This window comes from Monomorium pharaonis, chromosome 3 (genome assembly GCF_013373865.1).
Source record: "Monomorium pharaonis isolate MP-MQ-018 chromosome 3, ASM1337386v2, whole genome shotgun sequence".
NCBI lineage: Eukaryota > Metazoa > Arthropoda > Insecta > Hymenoptera > Formicidae > Monomorium > Monomorium pharaonis.
The window spans coordinates 1,006,895-1,022,888 of NC_050469.1; the positions used below are offsets into that span (position 1 = coordinate 1,006,895).

At 33.2% G+C, this 15,994-nt stretch overlaps 1 protein-coding gene across 1 annotated transcript; it reads right to left on the reverse strand.

Annotated features, from left to right (window-relative positions):
• Nucleotides 1-976: 976 nt before the first annotated feature.
• On the reverse strand, nucleotides 977-4,013 carry LOC105828981 (fork head domain transcription factor slp2). The gene has a single exon (XM_012667588.3). The coding sequence runs from the start codon at nucleotides 3,360-3,362 to the stop codon at nucleotides 2,058-2,060; it is 1,305 nt and encodes a 434-aa protein (XP_012523042.1). The 5' UTR covers nucleotides 3,363-4,013; the 3' UTR covers nucleotides 977-2,057.
• Between the last annotated feature and the right edge of the window lie 11,981 nt (nucleotides 4,014-15,994).

Genomic DNA, 15,994 nt, shown 5'->3' on the forward strand with positions numbered 1-15,994 from the left:
GTTTAAACTCCGGTTAGACATACACGAGCGCGCGCCATTATCTTATTTACGCCTCATTGTCTCAATATATCATACCAATATCGCGCCTGTTCGTACCGACCGGCAACACGCTCCTGGATCGTCATTAGGGTACACTTGAATACGCTGTGCTTACGAAAAATAGCACGCTTTACGCGCTTTGCTTGCTCTTTTTTATTACTAAGACAATATTCACAAATTAAAGTAATTGTAACGTGTTGTTTTATTTCTCCCAATAAATATATTCAAAAAATTCAAGGATTCTGAGTTTTATCGTTTCTTAAAGATATTATATCATCAATTTTTTCTTTTAATAACTTTTAATAATACTGTAATTGTTTTTATCGTGCACTTTTTATTAAAAAGTGCAACATTTTTAGACGATACAGTAAAATCTTTTATATTGTACACTTATAAAAAAATCTTGCAATTTGTTTGAAAAATGTTTTACTAAAGAATAATAGAATAGTTTATCTTTTCGTCTTCCTCACTTTTTATTAGCATCTCGGAAAGAAATACTAAAAAATGTAGAGTTTATATTTGAGGGTCCTCTTCTCCTTTATTCTCGTTGGAAGGTTGCAGAAAAAGTGGTTGCAAAGTCAAGAGCCAAGAAAGGAAACCGCTGGGACGTAGTTTATGGTTATACTGCAACACTAAAGCAATTTTGCAGCGGTGTCCTCGTACGTCCAATCATAAATACTGTGTCATTGTGTGTGTTTCTCATCTCACTATAAACCTTTGTCCTATATTATGTTTTGACATTCGGCGGGTTCTGCCTGTTAACTTTTACGAACGATCATGACACGCAAAATTTCTCGATTTTAGAGGAAAACGTGTTTCAATTGAATCTCTGTTTTATTCGAATCATTCAAACGTTAATATTATATAGGGTTATATAGTAATTTCTAATATAAATTAATAAGAGCACAAACATGGCTAAAATGATTGTTGCTTAAAATTTTTTTGTTCAAATAATTTTTATTAACAAAAAAAGGTACGCGTATGATATATTAGTACTTAGACCCAGTCACAATAAAAAGTAGAAAAAAATAAAAAATATGAAGTAATAAATAAATATATTACAATACACTGTACAATATTAATGCGTTGAGAGATTTTTCGAATAAGCTATTTCCATTTTGTATAAATTGTATAATAAATGTTGCATTTTTCAATATTTTTTCGGTGCGTCGTCGTAAGGTAAATATTAATATAGCGACATGGAATTTTTAAAAAAGTCTCGGACATTTATTTTGCTGACATATATATGTTTCTCACAGACGTTTATCCTTATCTTCAATTCTATATACATATATAATATTTGTAATATCTTTAGCAACAATAATTTTTATGTACACGTTGCAATAACAAACTGCGAGAATAGCTATTTATAAGTCCGACTATACATAATTATCGATTGATCATTGTACATGTTAGGACCATCAAAAAGAGATCACAAGTTAAAATTCTATCTACATAATTATATTTATCGTTATACTATTTCACTTATAACTCGAAAATCATTGAGATTCAATCTCAAGATTTACATTTTGGTAAATCTCCAGCGACAATATCGTTTCATAAACGAACGTTGTCGTTTGACGTAATATTTACATGTGAAGAAAGAGAGCAATGTGTCGAACATGAAAGTATGTACAAATGAAAACGAATTTAAGTATAAGTCAAAATACAATTATACAAATTGAATACAATCGCTTTGATATTCGCATCAAAAATGCTAAAATCGCGAAGAGTTTCATATTTTAAATACTATGCTACTTAATGTATGAATTCATTTTTAAAATTCTTCTCGGGAAAAATATATTTTCCATTTCGCTGCTAAAATCGCGTTGCCAATAATACAGAAAAATGAATTTATAAATTTGGAGGGAAAATTTAGTCCAGCTAAATTTACCAAGTATCGGCTACACTCATCTTTATAGAAATCTAACAAAATGAGTGAAATTTTCCATGCGAAGTGAGATCGTGCCGCACTTGCTGAAGATGGCCGTATTCGAGGATTGCGATTAAATGGCGATTCAGCTTTGTCGGCCGGTGAGAACCGTGATGGGTTTTAGAAGTAGTTGCGGCGGACTGTGAGGAAGTGGCCTCGATGGCTGGATTGCAGGATTGCAGACGGTAACCGGCGGTGAATGCGGATCCATCGGCTCTGGACTGCTTCCAGGCGAAGTCGTACTTGAGGGAGGTTGACTTAGAACTTGAGACGTTTGGCCGAGATGATATCTAGTGGATTGCTGATGGAATATCGACGCCGGAATCGGTGGTATCGTTATAGATCTTAGGGTGCTATAAAAGTCCTGGTAAGGATTTCCCGTCGGCGAGATTCCGGAGGTCGGAATGCTGATACCGCCGGGATAGCCAGTCGGCGCTTGAAGTAGCCTTTCGACGGAGAAGGCTCCGTGGGTTGCCGGATTCGCGGCCGCCGTCGCCGTCGGTGCCGCCGTCGCTGGGAGAGGCTGCGGTTTGCAAGGCAAGCTCGTAACCGATGAACCAGTGGTCGCCGCCCCGGGCAACAAACTGGCGGGATATCCGGCGGGGGTGGTGTAAGAGCCGCCAGTCACCGGAGGATACGCAACCGCGCGATGAAGACAGAGCGATGATGGCAGAGCGTAGAGTGACGTCGGCCAACCTGGTGGCGCGTAAGGCGTCGGATAAAGCCCGCCGAGCACCACGCTTCTTTTGAAGGCCGCCAGTCGGGACCTCGAAGCTGCTGTGGTTCTGCGCCGGAGTTTCCCCGTGGCACCACCGATGAATACGTCCTCGGAGCTTGGGTCTAGCATCCAATAATTGCCCTTTCCCGGATCGTCATAGTGACGAGGCACCTTAACGAAGCACTTGTTCAGAGATAGATTGTGCCGAATGGAATTTTGCCAACCCTGTTTATTATTTTCGTAGTACGGAAAGTGGCGCATTATGTATTCATAAATGCCGTTTAAGGTGAGCCGCTTTTCGGGGCTTTGCCGAATGGCCATCATGATTAACGCGTTGTAGCTGTACGGGGGCTTTTCCGCCTTCTTCTTGTCCTCCGACTGGTCTTTCGTATCTTTTTGGCTCGTCGGGCTGACGGACGCCGCACTCGTCGAGCAATCCAAGGGCGGCGTTTCCGCGCCACCACCGGTTACATCGAGATCACTGCTATCGTCGCTATCATCGGCGTGACCGACGTCGGAAGAGTCAGACTGGCTGATCGACGGCGCGGGGGTCCCCGCACATGCTTCCGGCAAGATGCTACGGATGCTGAAGCTGCTTTTGAGGGCAGTCCGTGGCGGCGGCGGTGAAGCTGTCACGGTATGCTGATCCCCCGAACCCTCCATATTCACCATACTTCGTTTTGTACGTTCCCTTTTTGTCGTAACACCGTACTGTGTTCGCACTTTCAGATCAGATTCGTCCCTAAGCACGTGATTAACACCATACCTCGTCACATACGTTCACTCAATTTCTACTTCTTCGATTATTTCCTGCCTACATGTTCTACTACACAACACACCGAACAATCACGCTTTTTCTCTCTTCTTCTTGGTTTATTTCTTCTTCTTCTTCCTTCTTCTCTTTCGCCTCCCCCCCCTTTCACTCTCTCTCTCTCTCTCTCTCTCTCTCTCTCTCTCTTTCTCTCTGTCACACCCTCCTTCACCCTGCTCTCGCTGTCTGTTCGCAGCTGCGAGCAACGTGAACGTTAAAACGATCCCATCGAGAAGCCGCGCGTTTCTGACGTTCTCCCCGCCACGAGTGCTATTTATACTTGCTGTTCGGCTACGCCCACCAGTAACGGCACGACGTGCCTCGAGGGGCTCGCTGACCAATCATGGTGGTAGCGCACTAGCAGTACCGTTCGACCCCACTACGGGTGTTTGCATCCAATGTTTGACAGCAAACAATGTCAGCGTTGCGGAGCCACGGCGAAGGCTGGGATTTTGGAGGTGGCAGCGAGGCGCAAGCGGACCTCGAGCACTCGCGCAACGTGGTGGGGAGCGCAGCCGCAACTAAACGTGCATCCCCGCGTGTGCAAACAAATCCAACGCGTTATACCCGCATCTCTACGCCCTCCTACGGGATTGGCACGTTCTTGCATTACGAGAGTGTAGCGCAAGACTAGCGTAGGGAGGGTGAGTGAGTGAGTGAGGAGTGAGTGAGGAGTGAGTGAGTGAGTGAGGAGTGAGTGAGTGAGTGAGTGAGTGAGTGAGTGAGTGAGTGAGTGAGTGAGTGAGTGAGTGAGTGAGTGAGTAAGTGAGTGAGTGAGTGAGTGAGTGTGTGTATGTGTGTGTGTGTGTGTGTGTGTGTGTGTGTGTGTGTGTGTGTGTGTGTGTGTGTGTGTGTGTGTGTGTGTGTGTGTGTGTGTGTGTGTGTGTGTGTGAGAGAGAGAGAGAGAGAGAGAGAGAGAGAGAGAGAGAGAGAGAGAGAGAGAGAGAGAGAGAGAGACGTTTATGTGTACACCGCAATTGTATTTCTATCTTTCGCAGCGAAACTTGTCTTAACTTGCTTTAATTTTCATATTGTCGTTAAATAAGAAAATGACAAGAACGCCTGTTCCCTAACACCTTTGAGCACCTGGTGTCATCGATTTCATCTTCGACTTGAACATTTGTCAACTGAAAGACGCGCTAACGAACTTGCCATTTAGCTTGAAATAAACATCATTCTGACAACACATTATGACAAGTATATAAGACATGTATTGTTATTATATCAAACGAATTAATCTTTACTATTCTTTTGATTATTATATTCTTCCTTTCCTCTCTCTTTTTTTGTTTTGTAAAGTTTTTGTTTTACATCTCTACTATTATAATTATTGTAAAATAGGATTTTAATAAGAATATATATTTATTGTTGCAACAGTAATCAAAGTAATTAACGAACAAGAAACAAAAGTCATTTTTCTAAAACGAAATCTTATAATCGCAGGAGAATTGTAGCGGTCTTCTATAAAGAAATATTTTCTTTTTAGGTAGTCTGTAGCGGTCACATAAAAGAGAGATTCAAGCTTGCCGAAAGAACACTGTGACTAAGTTCGGATGACTAAGCTTAAATAAACATTGTTTAATTCGTTATGCTTAACAAGATTAACTCAAAAATATTTATTCTATAGAAAATTGTTTGTTGTAACTTGTGGTTTGTCGATCTCTTTGTGTCTATTTGCAAAACAGCTGAGAATAAAACTTAGCTGAATAATAGCTTACTATTTATTATCAGATTAAAGAACAGACTATTTATTATTAGAATTTTTAACCGAATTTTAAATTTTAACAGAATTTTGAATTTTCAAAAATAACCAATTTTTGTAAGAAAAATTTTGTTTTACAAGATATCTGCTTTCCACTACTTTCACTAATGCAAACAATATTCTTGTCATTTATAATTATTCTCTTTATTAAAATTTAGTCGTATTGTATAATAAATATTACTGTTAAAGTATATTTTTTATTAAGTAGAATGATTAATAATTAAAAAATAATTTTGTTGAAAAATATATACATATAACTTATTTCGAGAATGGTGATATTTAAAAAAATCTTAAACTTTGATTAATAAAGTGAATCTATATAGTCTACAATTTATCTGATATCCAAACATTATTTTAAATACATTGTTGACGTTACTTAATTTATTTAAATCTATGAGATAATAATTGTCCTCTAATATGCACTAATACATCTATTTAACATTCGATGTATATCACAGAAATGCGCGAGTAAACTGTTTACTTGTGTATAATTTTATTTATTTATTTATGTGAATACATATAACCACTACTTAAACATCACTTTAATAAATGATAATAAGTGTATATTTTGTTAAGTACAACAAATTTCGAAAAAGAGATTCTTTGATCTCTCCACAGATACTGAAATGTTAAGAATTTTTAGATAATTTTTTATAATAGTGAAAAATTATGTGTGCACGTGCGCGCGTGTATATGTATGTATGAGTAAAAAGGTATATAGATATAATTGCAGTGGAATTTTTTCATAATGAAATTAGATTATTGGACAGATAATATTACTAAAAATATTATTTCTTATCAAGGATCAATTTATTTATAATGTTATTGTCGTATAAAAAAAACATGACTTGTTATTTATAATGTTTTGATATATTATATTTTATTAGAACACTGCAAATAACAAATTTACATTATGAAAAAGATTGAAAAATATATTTAGTTGTTGTTTTGAAAAAAATATATATAGATTTATAAACTGTAAGAGAGAGATTGATTAATTGATAACAGTTTTATTCGCCAAGGCATAGGCCGAATGGCGTAGCAGAGGGAATGCATAATTCAATATCTAAGGTTCGTACATATACTATATGAGTATCAATACTAGAGTATTAATAGAGTATTAATACTATTAATATAGAGAAAGAGAGAGAGAGAGGGGGGGGGAGATCTTCCTTTTTTTAATCAGATGTCTGTGCATAAGTAGTATTAAATTAGAATTATACTAATCAATATGACCATAAAGTAAAGAGGACGAATTCGTGGGAAGATATATGCGAAGGGAGCAAAAGGCACGTGACAAACGTGAACCATGAAAAAGGAAAAACCGAAAAGAAGGTTGCCGTCAAGAGAGGATTCGTCAAGAGAGAACATCGGCAAAAAGTAAAAGGCATTCTTCGAATCGCGGATGACATCTTTATGCGTACGACCCCCTATCGTGAAAATGTCGTCACCCCATGGCGATTCGTAGATTTAGTTACTTCCATTTCATGTCCTTCTTTGTAGAGTTCCACACTTATAATACCATATAATAATTTAACGAAAATTACAAATGTAATTGTTAAGTGCAAAGTAATTGTGAGTTAATTTAGATTATTATAACATTACGAAACATCTAAGATTATACAGTTAAAATACCATAATGCAAATAATCATATTACTACGTAAATGACGAACAAATGTTTCAGAAATATTTATATTTACTATATAAATACTAATAATTGTGACTGTATGTGACGGAAATGCTTATTTTATTTTTTACATCCACAGCTTAATATTTTTTTACTACATAAAAATTTGAAATTATTATAAATTATATTAAAATTTTTGCATAGTTTGTAGAACTATAAATACAGAATTAAGTTGTTGTTAATATTATATTAATAATTATTATTAAGAAATGGAGTTTCTAACCATAATTATTATATCATAACATTATATTTAGAAATAGTAAATCTTTTTTTCTAAGTGTAAATATGAATTTGCCTTATGAATTGCTCTATAATGTCACAATTTCGAGAAATTTGCAGTTGAAGTTGCAAAAAAGAAATATTTTTATGTATTATGCTACTATATTATATATAATTACAATATGTGCTGGAGTATATGATAGGCGCTGGAGAAATTTTATTGCAATCAAGTTTACATATGTTGTAAGATTTTTCAACTCTTCCAGAAAAAATTTTTTGTATCAATTATGACTAATAAGATACTTATTGAGTTTTATAATATGGAGTTTGTTGCGTTAAATTTAATCTATTATACTGCCAACAGTTGCCATTTTTCTTACATAAAAAATTGTTACAATATAAAATAAAATAAAAATTGATTTGTTTATAATAAAATACAAGCAATGATATTTAGATCCAGTAGTCAGAGGTCAGTACGAAAATCGACAAATATTCATGCGATGCAATACTTTACAGTTCATATAAACACAAAAATCTTGATTTTACTGCGATGTACCTTATTTCTGGTACAATATTAACTGACATTGGAAATAAACAATATTGACGTTGACTAAATAAATTCATTTCCTCCTTATTCAATATCTAATTATTTTGGAAGCTAAGATTAATATAAAATAAAGAAGTATAATCCGGAAACAATTAAAAACAGAATATGAAACTATCATAGGCATATGTGAATAATTTAACTGTTTACATAGTTTTAAATGTTTTTTAATTATTATTGACAAATTAAATCCGCACAAATAATGACACATAACATCATGAAATAATTTTTCTCCTACATTCCTGAAATTATCTAAAGTTTACTTCAAAATTATAATAACTCGCGAAAAAAGTTACAGCAAAAAGAGTTACAGCAGTAAAAATTTGTATTATGTTAACTAAATTTTAACTAAAGTTGTATATAATTAAAATGTAGCTATCACAAACTTTTGCTGCTGCAATTAATCTTTTTTTTTGTGCAATCTCTTAGATATCTCATATATACTGTATTTCACATGTATATGTATCTCTCTTATCAGATATATATGAAAGAGAGTTGCTGAATGCACACCGATCCTATCTTTTAATATTTTACATTTTTATTTAATATAAGCAAAATTTAGTCAAATGACAAAAATATAAAGCTTTAAACATTATTTCTAAATTCAAAAAGATATTTATGTCTAAATTTGACATTTTCATCATGTTTCTTGAGGCGACCACCAATAAAGCTGTAACAGTTTGAACGTGACGAATTGTTAAAGGCACTTATTATGTCATTATTGTAATTCGACATACTCTTTTTAAAACTCCAGGAGATCACTATCCAATATTATTTCCTTTACCTCCCATCTCGCATGGAAAATTGATTTTTCAACACGACCCGCGTATCACTATAAAGCGACCTTCCTATTATTCTATTCCATCATCATATAGCCTTTCTTACAATGTGAAACTGCGAAAATTTCCAGGTATCAGAAGTAAATCAATAAACAAATCCATTTATTCATAAACAACATAGATACCGCAATGCATTTCTGTATTTGATGTTCTCAGTACGGAAATATTATGTCACAGGTATATTAATGAATGTATCTATTAAAGAGAGATAGGGTAAAGGCGAGCATTATGGCCAGGCGGGTAATATGGCCACAATGCCCGTATTAAATATTCTAAACATTGATAAACGTCAATAATGTATAAAAACCAATTATTGTAGCTATTCTTGAAGTTTGGTAACAAGAATCTCTCTATTTTGTTGTTATTTGTGGTTTGGTGCTTCATTGTTCTCCATAACTGTCAAAATATACACATCAAAGTCAGACATCACACTTCCAACTAAGTAAGATTTTTTAATAAAAACAAAATAATTTTGGCTTTTCTCATTACACATTTCAAAATCTGAACCTTAGCTATATTTTTATAATAAATTTATTATGCTTGCCCATTATTTTTGTAATTATAATGCACATTATTAAATGTATGCTCGGCGGCTAATATGGCCAGCGAGTGCAACGAGAGAGCAGCGAGTACAACAGTGTAGAGTACGCCAGTACTGAGAATGACAATAACAGCGAAGCAAGAAAATAGTAATTGTGAGAGCACGACAGCGTGCACAGATAGCGGGTGCACAGATTAAACATTACAATTAAATGTTTATTTTTCAATGTTTTTTTATTAAATGCTTATTTTTCAATATGTATGTTTTAAATGTTTCAATGTTTACGCTCTGTACGATTAAAATTACCTCACTTTTGCAAAATACACTTAGCAGCAAAAAAAGCGGTACAGTTAAAATTTCGGAAAATTTTACGAAAAAAATGATCATAACTTGGTAAATAATAAAGATAAAAATTTTTCTCAAAAAGGAAAATAAAGCTTGAAGTGTCCACTTTAAGAATATTTTAATAGCAATTATGCGTGGTTATTTTTTTCAAAATGGCGGGTGACAAAGTTAGAGGATGCAAAATTGATAAATAAAAATCTGAGTTTGCGGCGGTGCATGGCGTGAATCAGGTGTCACAGCTTAATGGAACGAAATGCAAATGAAAATATAGAGCATTAGCTTCAAAATGCTTTTCTACAGAGTTTGTTGCGATCATTTTTCACTGAGTAATTAAAATTTGAATTAAAAAACAGCTTTTCTCTTTAAACTTGCATAACTCAGCGAAAAATTATCGTATCAAGCTCCGTAAAAAAGCATTTTAAAGACAATACTCTATACTTTTAGATGTTTTTCGTTCCATTGGGCTGTGACACCTACTTTTAGCGAAATCATCGCAAGCATCGTTGTGGCCAATTTTATGTTCTAATACAGTCAATTTGGCAGTATATCTTGTTGGTGCTTATTTTGGGTATGAAAAACCTGCTGATCCTAATGTTTTTTTGCAACCTGTTGTCAATGATTTAATTCATTTAATTAATAATGGCTATATTCATGCCGGAAAAATAATCAAAGTCAAATTATCTGCTTTAATATGTGACGTCAAATACAAAAACTTTAATTTTTTAGCATTTTAAAATTTGAGTAATTCTATTTTAAAATTCTTCTCGTCTATAAAGTTGATAAATAAGTATTTGAGCTTGCAACAACGCGTGGCGTAAGTAGGTGTCACAGCCCAATGGGACGAAAAACATCTAAAAGTATAGAGTATTGTAATCTAATTAATCTATCAACCAATACTCCTCTTTAATTTTTCCCCTATGATCGGAAGTGGAAGCACGTTTCAGCATATTCGCAGGCAATGTGCCGATAATAATATTTCTTTGTTAGTACCATCTACTAAACTCTTCTCTCAGTGTCATCAATGGCAGGATTTGAAATTTAAACACAATAGAAACATTCTTCGCTTCTCCCGTCTCTCCCCGTCTCTCCTGGTCTCTTCCCGTCTCTCTCGGTCTCTCCCGGTCTCACCCCGTCTCTCCCGGTTTCTACCCGTCTCTCCCGGTCTCTCCCCGTCTTTCCCCGTTACTCCCGGTCTCTCCCCGTATCTCCTGGTCTCTCCCCGTCTCTCCCGGTCTCTCGCCGTCTCTCCCCGTCTCTCCTGGTCTCTCCCCGTCTCTCCTGGTCTCTCCCGGTCTCTCCCCGTCTCTCCCGGTCTCTTCCCGTCTCTCCCCGTCTCTCCCCGTCTCTCCCAGTCTCTCCCCGTCACTAGTCGTTTGCGCACTTGGATCGTGCGTTTGTTTGAAAGCATTTTTATTTATTTAAAAATATTGAGTTTCTTATTACAAATAAATTATTATTTTTGTTCAACAAAACATTTATTCAAAAGTACTTTATTTATTCAAATGTATTAAATTTCTGATTGCAAATACAATGTTTCTTTCTTCAACAAAATATTTATTTGATAATATTTTTATTTATTCAAGAATATTAGATTTCTTATTACAAATAAATAGTTTTTTTCGCCCAATAAAATATTTGTATTTACGTGGTTTTACTCATTTAAAAAACTCGATTTTTTTAATCCAAAGAAATAATTTATTTCAGTTTAGTAAAGATACTATTCATGTCATTAAATAATTACTTAAAGGAACGAAATCGTGATATACAAAATGATTTACTTAATAGAATAAAATATTTATTTACGAGCATACATTATTTATTGCTGTGAAAGAAATATTTACTGGTATCAGAAAATCTGTTTCAAGAAAATCCATTTACTTGTACTGAAAGAATTGTTTCTCAGTGTATTTCTTCTACTTAATTTATTCACATATCGGTTTAATTCCATTAATTTATTATACTTTAAAAGATATTTCTTGATCCAAATACTTTCCTCTTTTATAAAAAAATATATATCTAATAAAGATATATAATGATTTAATAAGATATAATAATAGACTCAAAATGTAATACAGATAAGCAATTTTCAGAAATTTTGAAAAGTATCCTAAAAATAAACAATAACTGTTTATTTGAGATGGTATAGGCCATTGTGTAATAAGTGCGGGAGATTGGCCTTTTCAGCACGAGAAAAAGCCGATCCGCACGTATTGACACATCATATTTTTTGTTACCAATGCGTCAAAGTGTGATCCTTGAGTGCCCTTGAGATTATTCTAAAAAGGACGAATTAACAGCCAAGGCTTGCGAAAGCGACGAAGCGTCGATAATTCTGCGAGAGTTACCGTATGCGTGTCGCAAGATGATGTGCATGTTAGTATAGTAACAAAAAGGCGAAAGTATGAAAAATGATCAAACATGAAGAAAAAGGAAAACTTTTATTCTGAAAAATTTTTTAACACAATTTACGTCATCTATTAGAGAATAAAAACTATGTAATAATGTTAAAGTGTTAAAATCGGCGACATTGCGCATGAAAAAGTGACACATAAGAGATCACTTTCAACGTATGGTAACAAAAAATAATTATCAAAATTTAGTAGATGTCATAGTTGTCCGACTAACCCTGATCTACTCGATATTTTTTAACATGCAGATTTTCTCTACACAATACGTTCGAAAATTCTTAAACTCTTAGATTTTTTCTACTTTCTAATCTTTAGAAACAGATGGCTTATAAAAATAATAACAATGCACAAATGATCTGTTATGTTACGAGTCGTTAAATACAAAAGATGTAGATTTTTGTAAACATTAGAAAATTTGTGCGTTCCTTTTTTATTAAAAAATTAATGATCTAATAATTAAATAAATTCTTTTTAAATTTACAATTAGTGTTAAAATTTTTAAATTTATTAATTTTGCTTTTAAATAATTATTTGAAACGTTTTAAATTACTTATACAATAACAATTCTTAATTTACAATAATCAGATAAAGTATTTAAACAAGTTCCATATTAAATATGGAATTATTATTTTATGTTTTATAAAATTTGAATTAAGGATTGTCAATTAAACATCCAACTTAACAAATCAATACATATAAATACTTATAATAAAACATATTATTTATATAATTTATTTTAAACCATCGTTAGTAATTTGAAGAAGAATAAAGAAAAGGAAAAGAAAATAAGAAAAAAGAAGAGAGAGAAAGAAAGAGACATTTACTAAATTTGAATAAAATTTTATTACGCGGAAAATATAAGGAAATAAACTAAAGAGAGAAAAAGTGGAGAAATTAAAATAATATGAGGATTCAATAATATAATGACTCTTGACCTAACAGGTTAAAATAATATTGATATATCACTAACAAGTTCGGTCTGTGGGCGACACTAGACACTTAGTCTTGATAAAGATAATTGACAGACAAAGCGCTCAAAAAGAGATGACTTGTTAAAGCTATGAAACGATTGATTCTAATGCAGCTGCCTTGACGAAAGAAAGGCAATATTTGCATGCACAAAGGATGGATCATAGAATGTCGTCCGACTAACTGATTCAATTCACTCAACGTCCGGCAACTTCTGCGTATTGGATCATGTTCCTAAAGGTTTTTTGAAAGTAATAATTCTTTAATTTTTAAAATACCAACTTTTATTCATTTATTTATATTTATATTATACAACTCAAACACGAGACTAAGTTATATATTATAACACATGTATAAGGCTATCCAATTCATGATTCATTCTAAGTACATGATTAATTTGGTCTTTAAAAAATTTTATGTAATTACAATTTGCAATGGAATTCGCAGATAAAAAGTGCAATTGTATGTACAATACTTAAATTAATTACACAGTTAAATATTTGTTAATTAAAAATTAAAAAAATAAGGTCTGTAACACCTTGCACATATGTCATACAAGCATACTCACGCACGCGTGCAAGAACACACACACACACACACACACACACACACACAGAATATTTCAACTTTTTCTAGTAAGTTATCTCATTTTATTATGTAAACTTTTAATACTTCCGATTTATGAAACACTCGTAGAGTTAGGAAACAATTGTATTTAAGATACCTGTACCCAATATGCCCCCCCCCCTAAGCTTTGAAGATTTTTGTAATTTTTTGATGAATACGAAATTGAAAAATAAGGATCAAATTTAAAATAGGAAACATTTCTGAAACTAAAAAAAATATATAAAATATTTTTAATTATTTATATAAATATAGTAAATATTTAAAAAAAGATTGCACTTGGGCCATGTTGATTATATACCTAATGTGGATATATGTAATTTTCTCTTTTTCATTAACACACTGGCGCAAAAAAAAACGAAACAAAAATTTTGACCGAATTTTTACGCAATCTTCAAAGTGATACAACTTTGCAAAAAATCATCCAAATAATAATGTACTTTTTTTTAATTAAAAGGCAATGACTTTACTTTGAGAATTCTTAGTTTCCAAAAGTTTGATGTGTTAAGTGTGAACCTTTTGTATTGCATGAAAACCGAACATAGTTTTTTTTATTGAAAAAAGTAAAAGTTTGTTATCATTTTTTACAAGTTTCTCGTTAAAATCTTGCTAATATTAATCCAGATTCTTAAAGTTTATTCTTTTCTAAGCAATTAAAAAAAAAACATGTTGATACAATGTTTTTTGTTGATTGCACACGAGTTTGAAATTTGTACTGCATTTAGGGTATTTTAGCGAATAAATACGGTATTTTTTTAATATTATGAATTTTGAGTACCAATATGATATTGCACATTGATTTTATTTGTGTTTAACTCAATCATACCGCCGTCATCAGAATAACCCAATGTGCACCACGTGATTATCTCCATAACCTGTCTAAACTGCTGGTGCGAATTTGAAATATCGCAACATAAAATCCAAGCATGCATCAATATGGAAGAACGTTTGCAACAGTCATTACACATAACAGACGACGAGGAGGGAACACCCACTATTAAACACACATGCACATAGACATGTATGTACACAAACATACACATTCATTTATACTTATAAATCTACAGATAAATTTACACGTACACATACACATCATAAAAATTCAAATTTTATTTTAAAAATTGGCCCTTTTCAGGGCCACATGTGCAAAATCCGACCGTCAATCTCCACATAGTGCACATCGGGTCACTTTGATGACGGCGGTATGATTGAGTTAAACACGAATAAAATCAATGTGCAATATCATATTGATACTCAAAATTTATGATATTCAAAAAATATCGTATTTATTCGCTAAAATACCTTAAAATGCAGTGCAAATTTCAAACTTGTATCCAATCAACAAAAAACCTCGTATCGACATGTTTTTTTAAAAATTGCTTAGAAAAGAATAAACTTAAGAATAACTTTAAGAATAACTTTAAATAACTTTAAGAATCTGGATTAATATATTAACAAGATTTTAACGAGAAACTTGTAAAAAATGATGAACAAACTTTTACTTTTTTCAATTAAACAAAACATGTCTGGTTTTTATGCGATACAAAAGGTTCACACTTAACAAATTAAATTTTCGCCTAGGAATTCTCAAAGTGGAGTCTTTGCCCTTTAATTAAAAAAAAATATTTGAATGATTTTTTGCAAAGTTGCATCACTTTGAAGATTGCCTAAAAATTTGGTCAAAATTTTTATCTCGTTTTTTTTTGCGCCAGTGTATTTTTGAAAAAATGCAAAATATCAAAATCAACATGTTTAATTAACCATTTATTAATATATTACTGTGATAAAAAAATAAGGTGTGAATTTGTTTATAAAATAAAAAAATCTTTATTTATTCTTCTAAATCAATTTCATTGCCTTCAAAGTACTCCCCGTCCAACACAATGCACTTATGCCAACGTTTTTTCCAATCCTCGAAACAGTCAGAGAAGTCTTTTTCCGGGATGACCTTCAATACTTTCTTCGATTCGGCTTTTATCTCCTCAATTGAAACGATGTCCCCGGAGCGGTCTTTTAAGTTTGTTGAACAGCCAGAAGTCGTACGGTTCTAAATCAGGCAAATACGATGATTGTAGAACGATATGGGTCGAGTTTTTGGCGAAACGTTCTCGAAGAACCAATGCAGTGTAAGACGGTGCATTGTTGTGGTGCAAAAACCAAGAATTGTCTGCCCTCTTGTCTGCCATAATTGTGGCCTCTTGAGGTGAATAGCTTCACGCAAACGACACATAACACTCAAATAATATTCCTTGTTAACAGTTTGGCCTGGCGGAAGAAATTCATAATGCACAACACCGTGATAATCGAAGAAAACTGTCAACATGACCTTGATTTTTTAGCTTAATTTTGAGTTCATCTTGAACTCGTTCTCGGCCTTTTTTCAAATCTTTGTAAACATTTTTTTGTGACATAGCCTTATAACCAAAGGCCTTCTGCAACATCCTCAACGTTTCCGCGGCAGAATATTAATTTATTCCGCAAACAAAATTTAATG